Here is a 16,522-nt window from a genome sequence, read left to right as displayed (position 1 = left end):
GAAAGATTATTTGACTTCATTTCTGATAATTTTTGGTTTAATTAAGCTTTTTACCTCTCTTTGCAAAAATTTATTTCTTGGAAATTTTTTCTAAATTAGTCATAAGAAACAAGATATTTGAAGCAATTTTCATCTCTATCGCACTTGCAATATTTTTTGCAACCATTATATACAATTCAGCTTTTTGAAAATGGCTTACATGTTTGTGCTAAAGCTTTTGCTTTTTAAACGTTAAAATTAATCTTTTATTGGAGGGAGGGTGAGAAAGGAAGGGATATATCAGAAAAAACAAAACTAACCTTCAAGATTGTTGGTTTTAGTTGTATCAGTGTTTTGTTTTCTTTTTTTTTTGAGCGCTGAAGACGACATGGCGTACTTAATGGATGAAATATCTGCTTTGTTTTTTTGTTTTTTCGTCGTATGGCATCTTAAATGTTTGTATATTTTAATTTTTATTCGTATTTTTGTTTAATATCATGTATAGCCAGTGTTGCCTCAGAATGTATTTAAGCCTAATTTCCAAGTGAGATTTAGAAGGCTTTGTTTGTTTTTTCCTTAATTCCCTTAAGGATTTTTTAGTTTTCAATTCTTTTCTTTTCCATAATCAGGGTTTTCCTTTTTATTTATTAATTTCAAGAGTCTTCCTTTCTTAATCAGCTTTAAAAAGAAAAAAGAAAAAAAGACCTTGTTAGACATTTTCTTCCAAGTGTGGTAGTTATTTAGCTCTTTTCTTGAGAAACCATCTAGTTGTAGTGCTTCTTTCAGTTTTTTTGGTGAGTTTTTCAAATTGAATATGGTGACAATTGAAAATGTAAATTTTTGCATATCCGAATTGCTGAAGTCTCGCACTGAGGAACACCTCGAATGCCTTTGCAAATTCATTTCCACAATTGGTAAAACTTACGAAGAAGAATATGATGCCAAAGTAAGTTCATCATTCTATATGGGAGATAAAACAATTTATTCAGTTAGTATTATTCATAACTTCTAAGCGTGGACAAGGAGTGGCGGAGTAATTCCTTCAAATGGAGAAGATAAAAGATGAAATGGTTTTATGTTCTTTTAAGAACTACATTCAGCAGCAAACATTGCCAAACTTGCATTGCCAAAGTTGAAGAAATTTATTTTTAAATTATTTTGTTTAAGAGAATTTAGTCTATAATAATAATAAAAAAAACAGTTTTGTGTTTTAGTCATTCCCTCGGATAAAGAAACAGTTTACTTTATAAAACCTATTTATTCAACCCACTCAATTTACTATAAAAATAAAAAAAAATTACAGAAATTAATTTAATTGTCTAAAATACCATTAAATGTATTTACTTGATTTTTTAATCAGTTATTCATTCATTTCTCTAAGTCAAACTATCTTGGCTGAAGGTCACCTGTTCTATTTTTGTCACTAGAGAAGATTTTTCTTATTATTTTTCAATCTTTTTTGCTAAGTCGTGAATGCTCGATGAAAATAATCAGAGGCAATAGCGTTGCCTATAGTAAAGGCCATGCGGCTTCAATGTTATATAATTGTTTCTCCACAGAGGCACTTCATATGGAAGGGGTCGTCGCATAAGCTTCGGAGGGGCTCATTCAATTGGAAATCAAGAGTTCTAGTGCCCTTTTTAAGAGTCAAAAGTGATCGGAGGGTAGCTGAGATAGCCATCTTGTTGAAAATAGTTCAAAGATCATATAACAAAAACTCCGGTGTCGACACAAACCCCCAGGGCCCCAAGGCAGGCATTGTGAGTTATTGCCTGGGGGCATATTTGGTTCTTATGGAAGGAATGCTCGTATAAACCTCAGAAAGAGCTCATTTGATTGAATATGAAAGTTCTAATTCACTTTTTTAGAGTCAAAAGAGGTCGGAGGGTAAACCCCCCCCCCACGCCGTTTCTTTCCCAAATGCATCCTATAAAAACTTTGAGATAGCTATTTTGTTAACAATAGTTCAAAGATCATACAACAAAAACTCCGGTGTCGACAGAACCCCCAAGGCTCGGGGGCAGGCGTTGCAAGTTATGCCCTGAGGGCATATATGGTTCTTATGGAAGGGACGCTTGTATCAACTTCAAAGACGGCTCATTCGATTGGAAATTGAAACTTCTAGTTCACTTTTTATGAGTCAAAAGGGATCAGAGGTCAACTATCTCCCCCCCCCCCTCCACGCCCTTTCTTCCTCAAACCCATCCGATAAGAACTTTGAGATAGCCATTTTTTTTTAAAATAGGTCAAAGATCATATGACGAAAACTCCAGGGTCGATATAACACCCAGGGCCCGAGGGCAGGCTTTGTAAGTTATGCCCTGGGGGCATATAAGGTTCATATGGAAGGGATACTCGTAAAAATTTCAGAGAGGGCTCATTTGATTGGAAATTGACAGCTCTAGTTCACTTTTTGAGAGTCAAAAGAGATGGGAGGGCAGCTACCCCCCTCCCCCCACGCCCTTTCTTCCCCAAATGCATCCGATAAAAATTTTGAAATAGCTATTTTGTTAAAAATAGTTGGTCATATAACAAAAAATTAACCCCCCAGGGCCCGAGGGCAGGCGTTGTAAGTTATGCCCTGGGGGCATATATTGTTCTTATGGAAGGTGTGCTTGTATAAACTTTGGAGAGGGCTCATTTGATTGGAAATCGAGAGTTTGAGTTCACTTTTTAAGAGTCAAAAGAGATCCGAGGGCAACTAGCCCCCCCCCCACCCCATGCCATTTTTCCCCAAACCCATCCGATGAAAATTTTGAAATGTGCATTTTCTTAAAAGTAGCTCAAAGGTCGGAAAAAAAACTCCGGTGTCGATACAACCCCCAAGGGCCCGGGGACGGACGTTCTAAGTTATGCCCTAGGGACATATATGGGTCTCATGAAAGGAATGCTCATTTAAACTTCACAGAGTGCTCATTTGATTGGAAATTGAAGTTCTAGTCACTAATAAAAGTCAAGAGATGGAGGACAACTACTCCCCCCCCCCCCCCCAAGCGCCCTCTTCCCCCCAAAACCATCCGCTACAAATTTTGAGATAGCCTTTTTTAAATAGTTCCAAAAATCAGACAATAAAAACTCTATTGTCAACACAACCCCCCCCCCCCAGGACCCGGGGGTCAGGCGTCGTAAGTGTTGTCCTGGGGCGTATATGGATCTAATGAAAGGGATACTCGTATAAACTTCAGAGAAGGCTCATTCGATTGAAAATTGAAAGTTCTAGTTCACTTTTTAAGAGTCAAAAGACATCCGAGTGCAGCTAACCCCCCCCCCCCCCCCACACACACATACACACTCCCAAAACTCATCTGAAAATTTTTTTTCCCAAAACTCATCCGATAAAAATTTTCAGATGGCCATTTTGTTAAAAATAGTTCAATGGTCAGATAAGAAAAACTTCTATGTCGGCACAACCCCCAGGGCCCAGGGGCAGGCATTGTTAGTAATGCTCTTCGGGTATATATGGTTCTTATGGAAGGAATGATCGCTTAAACTTCGGAGAGGGCTCATTTGATTTGAAATTGAAATTCTAGTTCATTTTTAAGAGTCAAAAGAGATTGGAGGGCAACTATCCCCCCCTCAACTTCCTATTTTCCTGAAATCCATCCGATAAGAACTTTGAGCGAGCCATTTTTTTTAAATGGTTCAAAGATCATAGGCTATAACGAAACTCCGGGTTCGACACAATCCATCAGGTCCCGGGGTAGGCTTTGTAAGTTATGCCCGGGGGGCATGTATAGTTGTTATGGAAAGGATCCTGGTATTAACTTCAGAGAGGGCACATTTGATTTGAAATTAAAAGCTCTAGTTCAGTTTTTAAGAGTCAAAGGAGATCAGAGGGCAACAAGCCCCTCCCCAGTGCCCTTTTTTCTCCAAACCCATCCGATACAAATTTTTAGATAGCCTTTTATTAAGACAGTTCAAAGGTCAGATAACAAAAAATCTAGTTTCAACACAACCCCCGGGGCCTGGGGGGCAGGCGTTGTAAGTTATGTCCTGGGGGCGTATATGATTTTTACAAAAGGGATGCTTGTATAAAATTCAAAGAGGGCTCATTTGATTGGAAATTGACAGTTCTAGTTCACTTTATCAGAGTCAAAAGAGATCGGAGGGGAACTAGCCCATACCCCTCCAAGCCTTTTTGTCACCAAACCCATCCTATAAAAATTTTTAAGTGACTATTTTGTCAAAAATAGTTCAAACATCAAATTTTAAAACTCCAGGGTTGACACAAATCCCCAGGGCCCGGGGACAGGCGTTTTAAATTACGCCCTGGGGTTATATAGGGTTCTTATAGAAGGGATGCTCGTATAAATTTCAGCGAGGGCTCATTTGTTTGAAAATGAAAAGTTCTAGTTCACTTTTTAAGAGTCAAAAGAGATCGAAGGGTAAATAGCTCTCCCCCTTACGCCATTTTCCCCCAAACCCTATCCGATAAATATTTTGAGATAGCCATTTTGTTAAAAATAGTTCAAACATAAGATTAACAGATAATAAAAACTCTGAGGCTGATACAACCCCATTTTTTTACTTTAATACTAGTTTTGATACTTTTATGAACGTTTGATTTTGAAAAAAAAGTTTAATTTTAAAACAATGAATTTTGAAAACTTGAAACTTTTTGCAATCAAAAACGAACGAAAATTAATGAAAAAAAAAACTTTCCGAAAAAGATATTTTTCAAAGAAAAGTAAAGGCAAAGAAAAAGTGATTTGTACTTTACTGAAAAAGAAATTCAAATGAATTTACTTTAAAAAATCTGCATTGTCAATTTAATATAAATATACTGATATTTATTCCTTAAAACCTTAATATATTTTTGATTTCTTAAAGTTATAAAAGTGAAAACGTTTAAAAGAATTTTTTCATTAAACTAAAAATTATATTCCGGCTTTTAGAAAGCTCGGGGCTTAGAACCCTACTCGTTAATTTCTGTTCGTTTTGAGTTTGACTCTTATTTATTTTAATTTCTGTTTGTTTTGGGTTTCATTTATTTATTTATACTGATTTGTGGTAGCTGTATTCTTGGTAGATTATTTGATTCTATTTTTATTCATTTTGATTTAATGGAGTTCTTTACTTTTTTTTAAAAACTTTTTTTTTTAATAGTTTCTTAAATTAATTTATGTTCGTTTTATATTTACATGGTATTTTTCAGGGAAAAAGACTGAGGCTCTTTTAAAGTTAAACAACCATCCCTTCCATAAAAGCCTTAAATACCCCCTGGGCATAGCTTGCAACCCTTGCCCCTAATCTCTGGGGATTGTTTCAACCCCAAAGGCCTTGTTGTGTGATATTTAGACCATTTTAAATAGAATAGCTATCTCAAACTGTCTATTAGATGCATTTCGAGACAATACCACGTGTGTTTGTGGCTGGGTGGGGGTGGGGGGTAGCTGCCCTCTGATCACTTTGGCTCTTAAAAAGAACACTCGAGTGTCTTATTACCAATCCAATGAGGCCTCTCCGAAGTTTATATGACCATGCTCTCTATGAAAACCTAATATGCCCCCAGGGCATAACTTACAACCCTTGCTCTTAGGGTTGGCGGTTTTACTATCTTCAAAGACATAATTTCCAGACCGTTCTGATACGCTGAACAAATGGATATCTCATTATTTTCATTGGGAGTGTTTGGGGAAATTATGGGTGTGGGGGGGGGGGGGCATTTGCCCTTTGACCACTTTCTATCAATAAAAAAAGGCACTAGTCTTCTCATTTTCCAATCAAATGAGCCCTTTTTGAAGCTTCTACGACAAAACTTTCTATAGGAACCTTTTATGCCCCAAGGGCATAACGTATTACGCTGTTCCTGAGGGCTATGGGGGGAGGATTGTCATCCTCAAAGACATAATTTCCAAACCTTTCAACTACATTGAAAAAAGTTTGATCGGAAATGTTTGGGGAAATAATGGGTGTGGGGGTGGGGGTGATTCTCCCTCCGAATATTGGCGAATATTAAAAAGGGCAATAACCCTTTCAATTTCCATTCGAATGAGCCCTTTTTGAAATTTTTACGACAACGCTTTCTATAAAAACATTATATACCCACAGGACTTAACTTACAACCTTAGCCCTGAGGGCTTTGGGGGGTTATCATCCTCAAAGACCTAATTTCAAGAACTGTCAACTACGTTCAACAAAATGGCTATCTAAAAATTTTGATTTGATGTGTTTGGGGAAATGATGGGCGAGGAAGGGGGGTTAGTTACCCTCCAATAACTTTTGACTATTAAAAAAGGCACTAGCCCTCTCACTTTTCAATTGAATGCGCCCCTTTTGAAGTTTTTACGACAACGCTATCTATACAAATCTTGTATGCCCCCAGGGCATAACGTACAACCTTTGCCATGGGGGCTGTGGGGGGGTTTGTCATCCTCAAATACATAATTTCCAGAACTTTCACCGACGTTTAACAAAATGGCTAGTTTAAAACTTTGATTGTATGTGTTTGGGGAAAGGGTGAGCGTGAGAGGGGGTTAGTTGCCCTCCAATCATTTTCAACTATTAAAAAGGGCACTAGCCATTTCAATTTCCAATCAAATTTCCAATCTACGACAACCCTTTCTATAAAAAACCTTATGTGCTCCTAGGGCAGAACTTACAACCTTTACCCTGAGGGCTGAGGGGGGGCTGTCATCCTCAAAGACCTAATTTCCAAAACTTTCAACTACGTTGAATAAAATGGCTATCTAAAACTTTTGATTGGATTTGTTTGGGGGAAAGGTGGGCATGCAAGGGTGGTTAGTTGCCCTCCAATTACTTTCGGCTATTAAATAGGGCACTAGTCCTTTGAATTTCCAATCGAATAAACCCTTTTTCAAGTTTCTATGACAAAGCTTTCAATAAAAACCTTATGTGCCCCCAAGTATAACTTATAACCCTTGCCCTGAAGACTGTGGGGGGAGTGTCCTGCTCAAAGACACAATTTTCAGAACTTTCAACTGTGTTGAACAAAATGACTATATCAAAATTTTTATTTGGTGTGTTTGGGGAAATGGTGGGCTTGGAAGGGGTGTTAATTGTCTTCCAATCACTTTGACTATTAAAAAGGGCACTAGCCATTTCATTGGTTTGAAATGGCTAGTTAAATATGCCTATTAAAAAGGGCAGTAGCCATTTCAATGGTTTGAATGGCCAGAGCCATCAAAGGTTTAAATGCTTTTCTTTGTCTTTCCGTGTCGTTTCCATTAGCTTTAAGAGATTCTACAACTCTACGTAAATTTATTTCATTTTGTATGTTTTTTTTCTCTCTTGTTTTCTCTTATTTTCTCGCAAGTTTCTTGTTTAATTTGCTGTGATTAACAATAACTAAAGAGTAACATGGTTTTAATTTTCTCAAACGATAACATCTACCATATTTTGAAGTTGCCCAACGTCTAAATTTCGTCTATTTTTCTGAAACTAGGAATATGAAGGGCTTCAAAATTATGCTTTGTAAATTTTGAACGACTTAATACTTCGTGACTATATTTTTGTATTATATGGTTTGTTTTCTTCTATCTATTTTCTTCTGGAATATTTTTATCTATGTTTCATTTCTACCATATTGCCATGGTTCACAATGATTAAACAGTAGGACTTTGTTTTATTTTATTAATTTATTACATCTATAAATTTTGAATTAGGCTAATGCCTAAACTATTTGTCTAAGCGAAGACATTGAGAATTTTAAGGACTTCTAACTAAATTCTGAATTTCATGAACAGTCAAAGAAAAACATAAAAAGGTTGTTTCTTTCATTTCGGTGGTTTTTCTGGTGCTGCACTGGTTTTTCTGGTCTTTTATGGTGCTGCACTGTCATTTAATATGGAAATGGTATTATGATTCCAAAAATAGGACATAAAATATGAATGAGGTTTTTTATATTTTATATATTTGTTCTTTTATCTTCTTGCCATTTCTGAAAAACAGGCTGTTCTGAGTAAAATACATCTAACGAAACAGGGCTAAACACCAAAATATTGCCTATGCTTTATTTTGACCATGAGTCACCTAAAAAAAAGAACTCGAGTCGGTTCCGTCCTAGTTTTGAATTTGTATGGAATATGATTTATTACTACTCGTAGGATTGAAGATTTTCAACGAAATAAAAATTGTTAATACTATTGAAGCGTTTTTATGAAGCATCGTTGGAGGATGTTGAGTGGATTGGGGGAGGGGTTGTTCTACTCCGTGGATGTAAACATATATATTTACTAAATAGCAAAAAAATGATAAACTGTACTTTATATTTAGTACCAACGAGCAGCTGCTGAAGCTAAAATATCAGGGAAGCAAATGCATATACAGCTGACAAAGCTCGATGTATATCTTGACGAAATGAGGAAATTGAGCCAGAGTGAAGATTTGTCGTCTCGTATTCGATTGATATTGACGGAGGTTCTTGACCTAAAGCGAAACCGGTGGGTTCCACACCGGGAAGGAGAAAAACCAAATACAAAGGAAGAAATTCGTGATGGGTTACAAAAAGTAAAGCTTGAAAAAGAATCATCTTTGCAAGAAGATACTACCAAACAACCTCAGATGGAATATCCGTCGCAAAAGCGAGATGGCGAACGAGGCGACGAAAGCAAAAAATCTAGTAAGTACAAAATTGTGTTTTTGTTTAGTTTTCAAGTTTAGACTACAAGATGCTGAATGCTGACTAAAAATTAACCTTAATTTGTCTTATTGCTACATAGTTTCAACTCGTACAACAGAGTATGCTTGTTATGAGGGGGGAGTGGACTTTTAATTTATGGGATTTTGTTCGAATTTAAGAAATCTTCGAGAAATTTTATATGTCTATTTTTAACTCGGTTGGTTTTGTCAGTATTGCTAGTTTATCTCGTAATTTCAATTTTGCTTCTGGTACCACCTGTTTGATGCAAGGTTTTTTCGTTGCTGCCGTTATTGCAGATGTGTATCTGCTACTCGTCTTTGGAATTCTTTTAAACAACAAGCCATCAGCCTATTATCAGTAAAATGACGAACTTGTACGAGAAGAACTAGCCGAATGTGTTTCTGGAAATTAACATTTATTAAGAAAATGTGAATTAAGGGTGAACTGTATGAGGATAATTAACCTTTTTTACCTACGAGAATATATAAAGATATTTTATCTATTAAGATAGAATATCTTATTAGATATAATCTAATTGAATAAATGAAAATATTCACATCTTGATTTAATATCAAATAATTAATTATAGATAAACCATTAAATAAAATAAACAAGTTTTTTCAGCTGAAAGTAAGGAACAACATTAAAATTTAAAACAAACGGAAATTATTACTTATATTAGGGAGATTGCTCCTTCTCAGCGCCTTGCTCTTTACGCTAAAGTTTTTTAGAGCTTTAAAAAAAAAGCTTCTCATTGTTCTAATTAAAAGAACATAGTGTCTCAGGAGTCATTCTTAAAGAATTGGGACAGAATTCAAACTTTAGCGTAAAGAGCGAGCTGTTGAGGAGGAGTAAACCCCTCGTATGCGGATTAATTTCTGTTTGTTTCAACTTTTAGTTTTACTCCTTACTTTCAGTTGAGAAAACTTGTTTTTTATTTAATTTCTGATCGTTTTTTAAATAATGCTAGGAAATGTGGCTACACCTCCACGGAAAAATCCCTCCTCCTGACTAATTTATTTTCTAGACCAGTAGTTCTCAAAATGCAGTACGCGTACTCCTGGGGGGTACGCAAAATTTTTAAGGGGTACACGGCCAGCAAACAAAAAAATGAAACGACCCTTTAACTCTAGGACTGGTCATTTTATTTATATTTTAGCTACAGTTTACTTACTACTGTCGGTATCTAAGAAGGGGTATCTAAAATGTTTTGTGTGTAAAAAGGGGTATAGTGTCTAAATAAGTTTGAGAACCACTGCTCTATACAATTCAATCCTGGTGAAAATTTACACCGAGGACTTACCCTTAACGTCTCCACGGGTAAAATTGAATCAATAAAGAGAAAGCAGGGCGTAAAAAGAATCTCGTATAGGAATTCTGGCAAATTTCACCGGTGTAAAATTCCCCTATAAAATTCACCTCCTGAAAACTTCCCACTCCACGACAAATTGTCCCGTGGAAAATCCCACCTGCAGAAAATTTGCCCCCTTGAGTAGACTAAGAAGTTCCATTTTGCTGGCCCCTCCGTACCAAACAGGTTTTTCTGGTAGGTATTCTACAGGGGATTACACCTTTGCCAAGAGATTTACGCAATTTCTAGTTCAAGGTATATACATGTCTTTTTTAGTGATAAACCAAAACCAGCACGTCTTGTTTCACTGTTATGCAATTATTGTTTGTATATATTCAGGTTTCAAATTAGGTTCTTCAACAGTTTTGAATAGTTCATTCAACTTAACACTACTGACATTTTTTTGTGAACATTTACATGGAAATGGATAATTCTAAGCAACTTCTGGTGAGTAAAATTTTCTCATTATTATAATAAAAAGAAATTGTCTTGTCATTAAGTTAAGGAAGAAATTCTTTCCTTACACTGTGTGGTTACCTCTTTTAAAAAGCTTCCTTTATCATTAAATATTAAATGATCCATGTATTTCAATTTTAGCAAATATTCAAAAAAGAGAGACATGTTCACTGATTTTGGTTCAGTGTATATGAAAAATCAAAACAGAATGGTAGAAACACCTACTGTGGAACTGGTTAATCTATTTGACTATTTAAGACGGACACTAGAACTAAAGGTCATTGCGCGATTGGAAGCCTATTGCTTAGGATCTGAAACCTCTACATAATCCTCTGATGGACTGAAATTTACGGTGTGATTTTTATCAATATCAGTGGGCCTTTTTAGGGATGTTTTTTGAAAATCAGGAAAATTTTTAAAAAAGTGCTTAGCTTTCGATGGGTAATTTCGGGTTATAATAAAATGTTTATTATTTTAATATAATAATTGCTAAAAAAGCTTCCTTTTTAGTAAAGTGCGATTATGATAAATATCTGTGGCCTTTTTTTAGTGATGTCTTTTGAAAATAATGAAATTTTTTAAAAAAGTACTAAGATATATATCGGTAAATTGGAGTTAGAATAAAATGTTTGATTCTTTTAATGTATGAATTGTTACAAAAGCGTCTTTTCTAGTGTTTCGGTTACTATTAGCCAGATTTGTTGCTTGCTTATAGTTCGTTACCACTTACTGGTGGAAAATGTATTTAAGTGATATTTTAGATCATAGTAGACTAATTGCGCTTTTAGTCTTTAGAAGAAGAACCAAAACAATTTAGAATCTATGCTGCTTACCTTAGTTTAAGAGCTGAAAATCATTCTAAAAAATCTAAATTTGTAACAATGAGTATTTTATTTTGATAATAAAGGAAAATATAAATATTTATTTAATTGAATAAAAAAAATTTCCAGCTCCCCCTATTTAACACCAGTTTTTTAATGCAAAAATAGGCACATATTGCACCCTGTTTAAATCAGAATAATCCGTGGATTCTTAATCTTTATGACCCAAGGACCAAAATGGACCCATTCTCCCTGCCAGCTTTTTAGCAGAAAGATAAGCATCTTGCAACTTTTTCGAAGCAGAAAAAAAAGGCTCAAGTAAGGTTTTGTAAAATTTCGTGGCAAACCCAGTTTTTGTCGAATTAAGATTCAGTAGCTCAAAAAAGTAATTGAAAACCCCTGATTTTGAAATCAAGATGTTTTTACACTACTTTAGATGCCTAACATAAACTGAATTATTTTCCAAACCCAAAATGCATTTTTTTTTTCATGCTAAATTTCGCCTTTTTTTTAAAGGAAGAAGATACGTGCTATAATGCCCCTCTGGAAAAGAAAGCGAGATGGAGCGAAGCTGCATTAATGCAAGCCACAAGGCCATCTATTATCAAATACGCTGGTAGAATTACACATGACCTGGACCAGCCAATGGCCGCGAACCTTTTAATGCCAGGGTCCTCTGACCCCAGTGTTAGCTCCATGCAAGCTGGAAGGAAGTTGAAAAGGGAATGGACTGTTTCGAATTATGCCTCAGCCTCATCAGATCAAGATAGGGGGGACACACTTCTTCAAGCTATAACAGGGACACCTGATATGCAACCAGAAATTGTAAGTGTATATATTTTTTTTCCTTATATTTTCAAAAATAAGACAAAATTTCCTTAGGCGCATAGCTTATTATTATTAAAACTTAAAATTTTTTTATAAACTATTTAGTTTTCTTTAATTAACCACATTATCAGTATATAAAGGAATGCTTATAACGCCTAAATAGTTTATCACGTATTTATAAAAAAAAAAAAAAACCTTACATTTTAACTTCTAACCAAGACCCATTATAAAGCAAAAATTAGAATATTAGTTTTAAAAAAAAACTAACTACTTGAAAAACGAACAATTCACTGTTTCACAGTTGACAAATCATTCTCAAACTACTTTATATTTTGCACTAAACCCTCGCGCATATCCGGTGCTATCAAATTGTTCCCATTGCTACTTAATCCGCTTTCAATTTTAAGTAGGGTTTCATGTAGCAGGATGTGTATTTGCGATAAGAAGGTCTTTTTTTTAAATAATCACCGATTATGTCTTTCACAATGATGCGAAGAAACATTATTTTGGGCGAACTGATTTCAAGCAATTATTTTCGTTGAAAGATGCATTCAAGAAAAGAATTTGAGGCTGTTCTATTTGAACAGTGTTGTGAAGTTCGATATCCCAACTCGAAAGGGCATCGATCCTCCTATCTCGCAGGAAACCCCCGGTTCCAAAGGGATCTCCCCCGGGAAGGATTGGGGGGGGGCTCTAAAAACGACCATCCAACATTTAAATTGTACTTTTATTGTTGATATGGATGGAGAAAAAAGTTCTTTTCTCTAACAATCATTTATTTAGCCCAGGTCAACTACATCCACAACTTCAAACAAATCCATTGGCAAAAGACACAGGAAAATTTGGATTATTGAGAAAGTAACACCACCAACCGCCGACATATGGGATTCGTATCCATTAACTGAAGCTGAGGAGCAAGTGTTCATACAACATACAGCGTCAGTAGAAGAATGGTCAAATTTCATTGAGAGGTATATTGAAGAGGTTCAAACACTCGAATTGGACCCATATTTTGCATTTTTAGTCTAAAAATTTTTGGAATAAAATAATTATTTTTTTTATCATTCTCTTGTTCTAATTTACCATTTAAGAATAAGACTACATTTTCCTGACTAAAACAATATATATTTTTTTTTAACATGTTCAGTTGACATAATGAAAGACATATGGCAATGTAACTTTTTTTTTCTTTTAATTGCTCAGGTGGTGGTGGGACAATGACTCTGAGAAATCGAAAAAGTTTACTAACTATATAAAAAAATAATGGTTATTTTACATAAAAAATAAAACTTTTTTTTTCTAAAGATTAAAGATAAAGCACCACTATCGACACCATTGAGTGATGAAGCAAGTGTATTTACAGAACCAATTCTGTCACCACCAGCAAAGTTCCGGGATTGAACCTACACTAGTTCTAGAGGATAATGGAGTGGCATAGGGGGTTCCTTAATGATGTTTTTGGGGAAATGGCTAGCCTGGAGGACTTAACCTGCGATATTGACATGCTTGAGGATCCGGAGTGGGCAGATAGTTTTATGCGTGAACATTTAGGTGATGCTTTTTGTGCATCTGAACCGGGTCCTCATAACAAAATTCCATCACAGGACAATACAGGCTGGCTAAATCAATTGTCCCCAAACACCTTGGAACATGTACTAGGAGACCTCATGCCACATCCCTCCAATGTGATTTAACAGACTGGGAGTGGTGGTGGTGTTATTAACAATTCCCTGTCACCCTCCTCCACCACTTCACTTAATGATATAGATTCCGGAACTCATTTTTCCGGGGACATTTTTAACGGTAACTTTACTATTAGTGAATTGAGTCCTGAACAAACAGGGACAGGACATGAAAATAGTGCTATGTCCCCGGAATTACGTGAATTTTATTTGTTATAGTCTGCTCTAGGTCATTTGCAAACATACAGGGTAGATTTTAGCTCCCCCAAGGAAAACGCTGGCATTATTTTAAATGACCCCGTGAAAGTTCTCCATAGCTATATCGACAGAATTCGAGCACTTATTGAGATTCAGATTCAGAATTGGGGTTGTCGAGGGGGAATTAAAGCATCGGTAAATCAAAAAGTTTATTTACAAAAGGGGATATTTTTTATTTTCATTTTTCGACAGGCAACCTGACATTTTACCCAGGTCTAAACGAATTTGAACACAACTGCTTTAACTGGGTAAATTAACTAATTTCAACTTTGGATACGTTTAATGAGAGGGGTAGTTGGTCCACCACTTTATACATTGAACACATCGATCTGAATTTCAGTAGATTTAAAAAAAAAACTTTATTTTAAGGGGGGCGGGTAAAAGAATAAAATACCATCCAGATTTATCGATTACGGTAGAAGCTCAGGGCTCCGGATATTAAACTGCGCTACACTGCTTTAAATTCGCATTTATAAAAGCAACTCATAAAACACTAAAAAATCAATTAACAATGAAAAATCTTGACATACATGCTCGCAACGGGGTAAAAATACTTCACAAATTAATTTTTTATTTTTTAGAGGTAAATTTTCGGTTGTCCTTGAAATAATTATTATTATGCTAGAAAGCAAATTAAATTCTGGGGGGGGGGTTGGTCGTTCTTCAGTACGACACTGAATTTGTAGATGGGGGAAAAAGACGAATAAAAAACACGATTTGTGAGCCCACCCACGAAAGTTACTTTTACCCGTTGAATTGGGATCAATAAGGTGGTTATGGTCCAGGACTACGTCTTTTGGGGCAAGGGTACTCCTAGACACCCAGCAAATTCTCCCCTTTTTCAGTGCTAGTTGCTCTTTGTCCAACAATATCATTGGATAATTGATATGACATAATCGTGAAATTGCTTTGTTTGCCGTTTTTTTTAAAGAAACCAATAGCTTTTCCATACTGCCCTCCTCGTCCATAGTAAAAAAAAACTTCCAATTGCATTTTTTTGTTGCAGTTACAAGGAGTATTCGCGTAGGAACATGCAACTAGTTTGTGTTCCTTGACTATATTTGGCCTTGATGGATTCAATACCTCAACCAGTCTGGTTTCACAGTCTAAACATACTTTATCATATTGTAGCATGGAATTTTGAAAATGTTAAAATAGTTAAACGTCTTTGCCTTCTGCCGGTATTACTGTTCTTTGATTCCCATGAATTTCGCAATGCCTCATGGGATCTGAGAACGTCTGCTCAGATGTGAATGAGAAAAGACACATGGGGTAATAGAAACGTTCACTTTTCTTTGAAGGCCGTGAGATAGGAGTTGACTTATTGCAGTAACAGGAAAAAAATGACCATAGGAATTTACATCTTTAGGAGGTTCGTAAATAACCCATACCCAATTTTTAACATTTTCCACCATCGGTGTCCTTAACTGTGAAACAGTGAATTATTTGTTTTTCAAATTGTTAGTTTTTGTTTTTAAAAGTAATATTAGAATTATTGCATTAGAATACGTCTTGGTTAGCAGTTACAAGGTAAGGTTTTTTTTTATAGAAATGCATTATAAGCTATATAAGTGTTATAAGCTTTCCTTTATATACTGCTAATTTGGTTAATGAAAGAAAATGAAATAGGATTATTATTTTAGAAACAAATTTTAAGTTTTATTCATCAAAAGCTATGCGCCTGAGAAAATTTTGTCTTATTTTTGAAAAAATAAGGAAAAAAAATATATACATTTACAAGTTCTGGTTGTATATCAGGAGTACCCGTTATGGCTTGAAGAGTTGTGTCCCCCCTATCGTGATCTGATAAGGCTGAGACAAAATTCAAAGCTGTCCATTCTCTTTTCAACTTCCTTCCAGTTTGTATGGAGCGAACACTGATGTCAGAGATCCCTGGCATTAAAAGGTTTACGTGCATTGGCTGGTCCAGGTCATGTGTAATTTTACCAGTTCATTTGATAATAGATGACCTTGTGGCTTGCATTAATGCAGCTTCGCTCCATCTCGCTTTCTTTTCCAGAGGGGCATTATAGCACGGATCCTCTTCCTTTAAAAAAAGACAAAATTTAGCATGAAAAAAATGCATTTTGGGTTTGGAAAATAATTCAGTTTATGTTAGGCATCTAAAGTAGTGTAAAAAACATCTTGATTTAAATCAGGGGTTTTCAATTACTTTTTTGAGCAACTGAATCTTAATTCGAAAAAAACTGGGTTTGCCATGAAATTTTACAAAACTTTACTTGAACCTTTTTTTTCTGCTTCGAAAAAGTTGTAAGATGCTTATTTTTCTGCTAAAAAGCTGGTAGGGAGAATGGGTCCATTTTGGTCCTTGGGTCATAAAGATTAAGAATCCACGGATTATTCTGATTTAAACAGGGTGCAATATGTGCCTATTTTTGCATTAAAAAACTGGTGTTTCATAGGGGGAGCTGGAAATTTTTTTTTTTTATTCAATTAAATAAATATTTATATTTTCCTTTATTATCAAAATAAAATACTCATTGTTACAAATTTAGATTTTATAGAATGATTTTCAGCTCTTAAA

At 35.4% G+C, this 16,522-nt stretch overlaps 1 protein-coding gene across 2 annotated transcripts in view; it reads left to right on the top strand.

Moving 5' to 3' along the window:
• LOC148948971 (uncharacterized) overlaps positions 1-16,522 on the top strand; it is a 364,117-nt gene that overhangs the window by 140,125 nt on the left and 207,470 nt on the right. For both annotated transcript variants that reach the window (XM_089094847.1, XM_089094846.1), the window contains exons 6-7: positions 766-925; positions 8,215-8,560. In XM_089094847.1, the coding sequence (XP_088950973.1) occupies positions 766-925; positions 8,215-8,560 (506 nt within the window). The remainder of the gene's footprint in view (positions 1-765; positions 926-8,214; positions 8,561-16,522) is intronic.

Source organism: Artemia sp. Qi Xiang Cuo, chromosome 9 (assembly GCF_049724085.1).
Source record: "Artemia sp. Qi Xiang Cuo chromosome 9, ASM4972408v1, whole genome shotgun sequence".
In the NCBI taxonomy this organism is placed as follows: domain Eukaryota; kingdom Metazoa; phylum Arthropoda; class Branchiopoda; order Anostraca; family Artemiidae; genus Artemia; species Artemia sp. Qi Xiang Cuo.
This window is presented reverse-complemented; position numbering and strand designations above follow the sequence as displayed.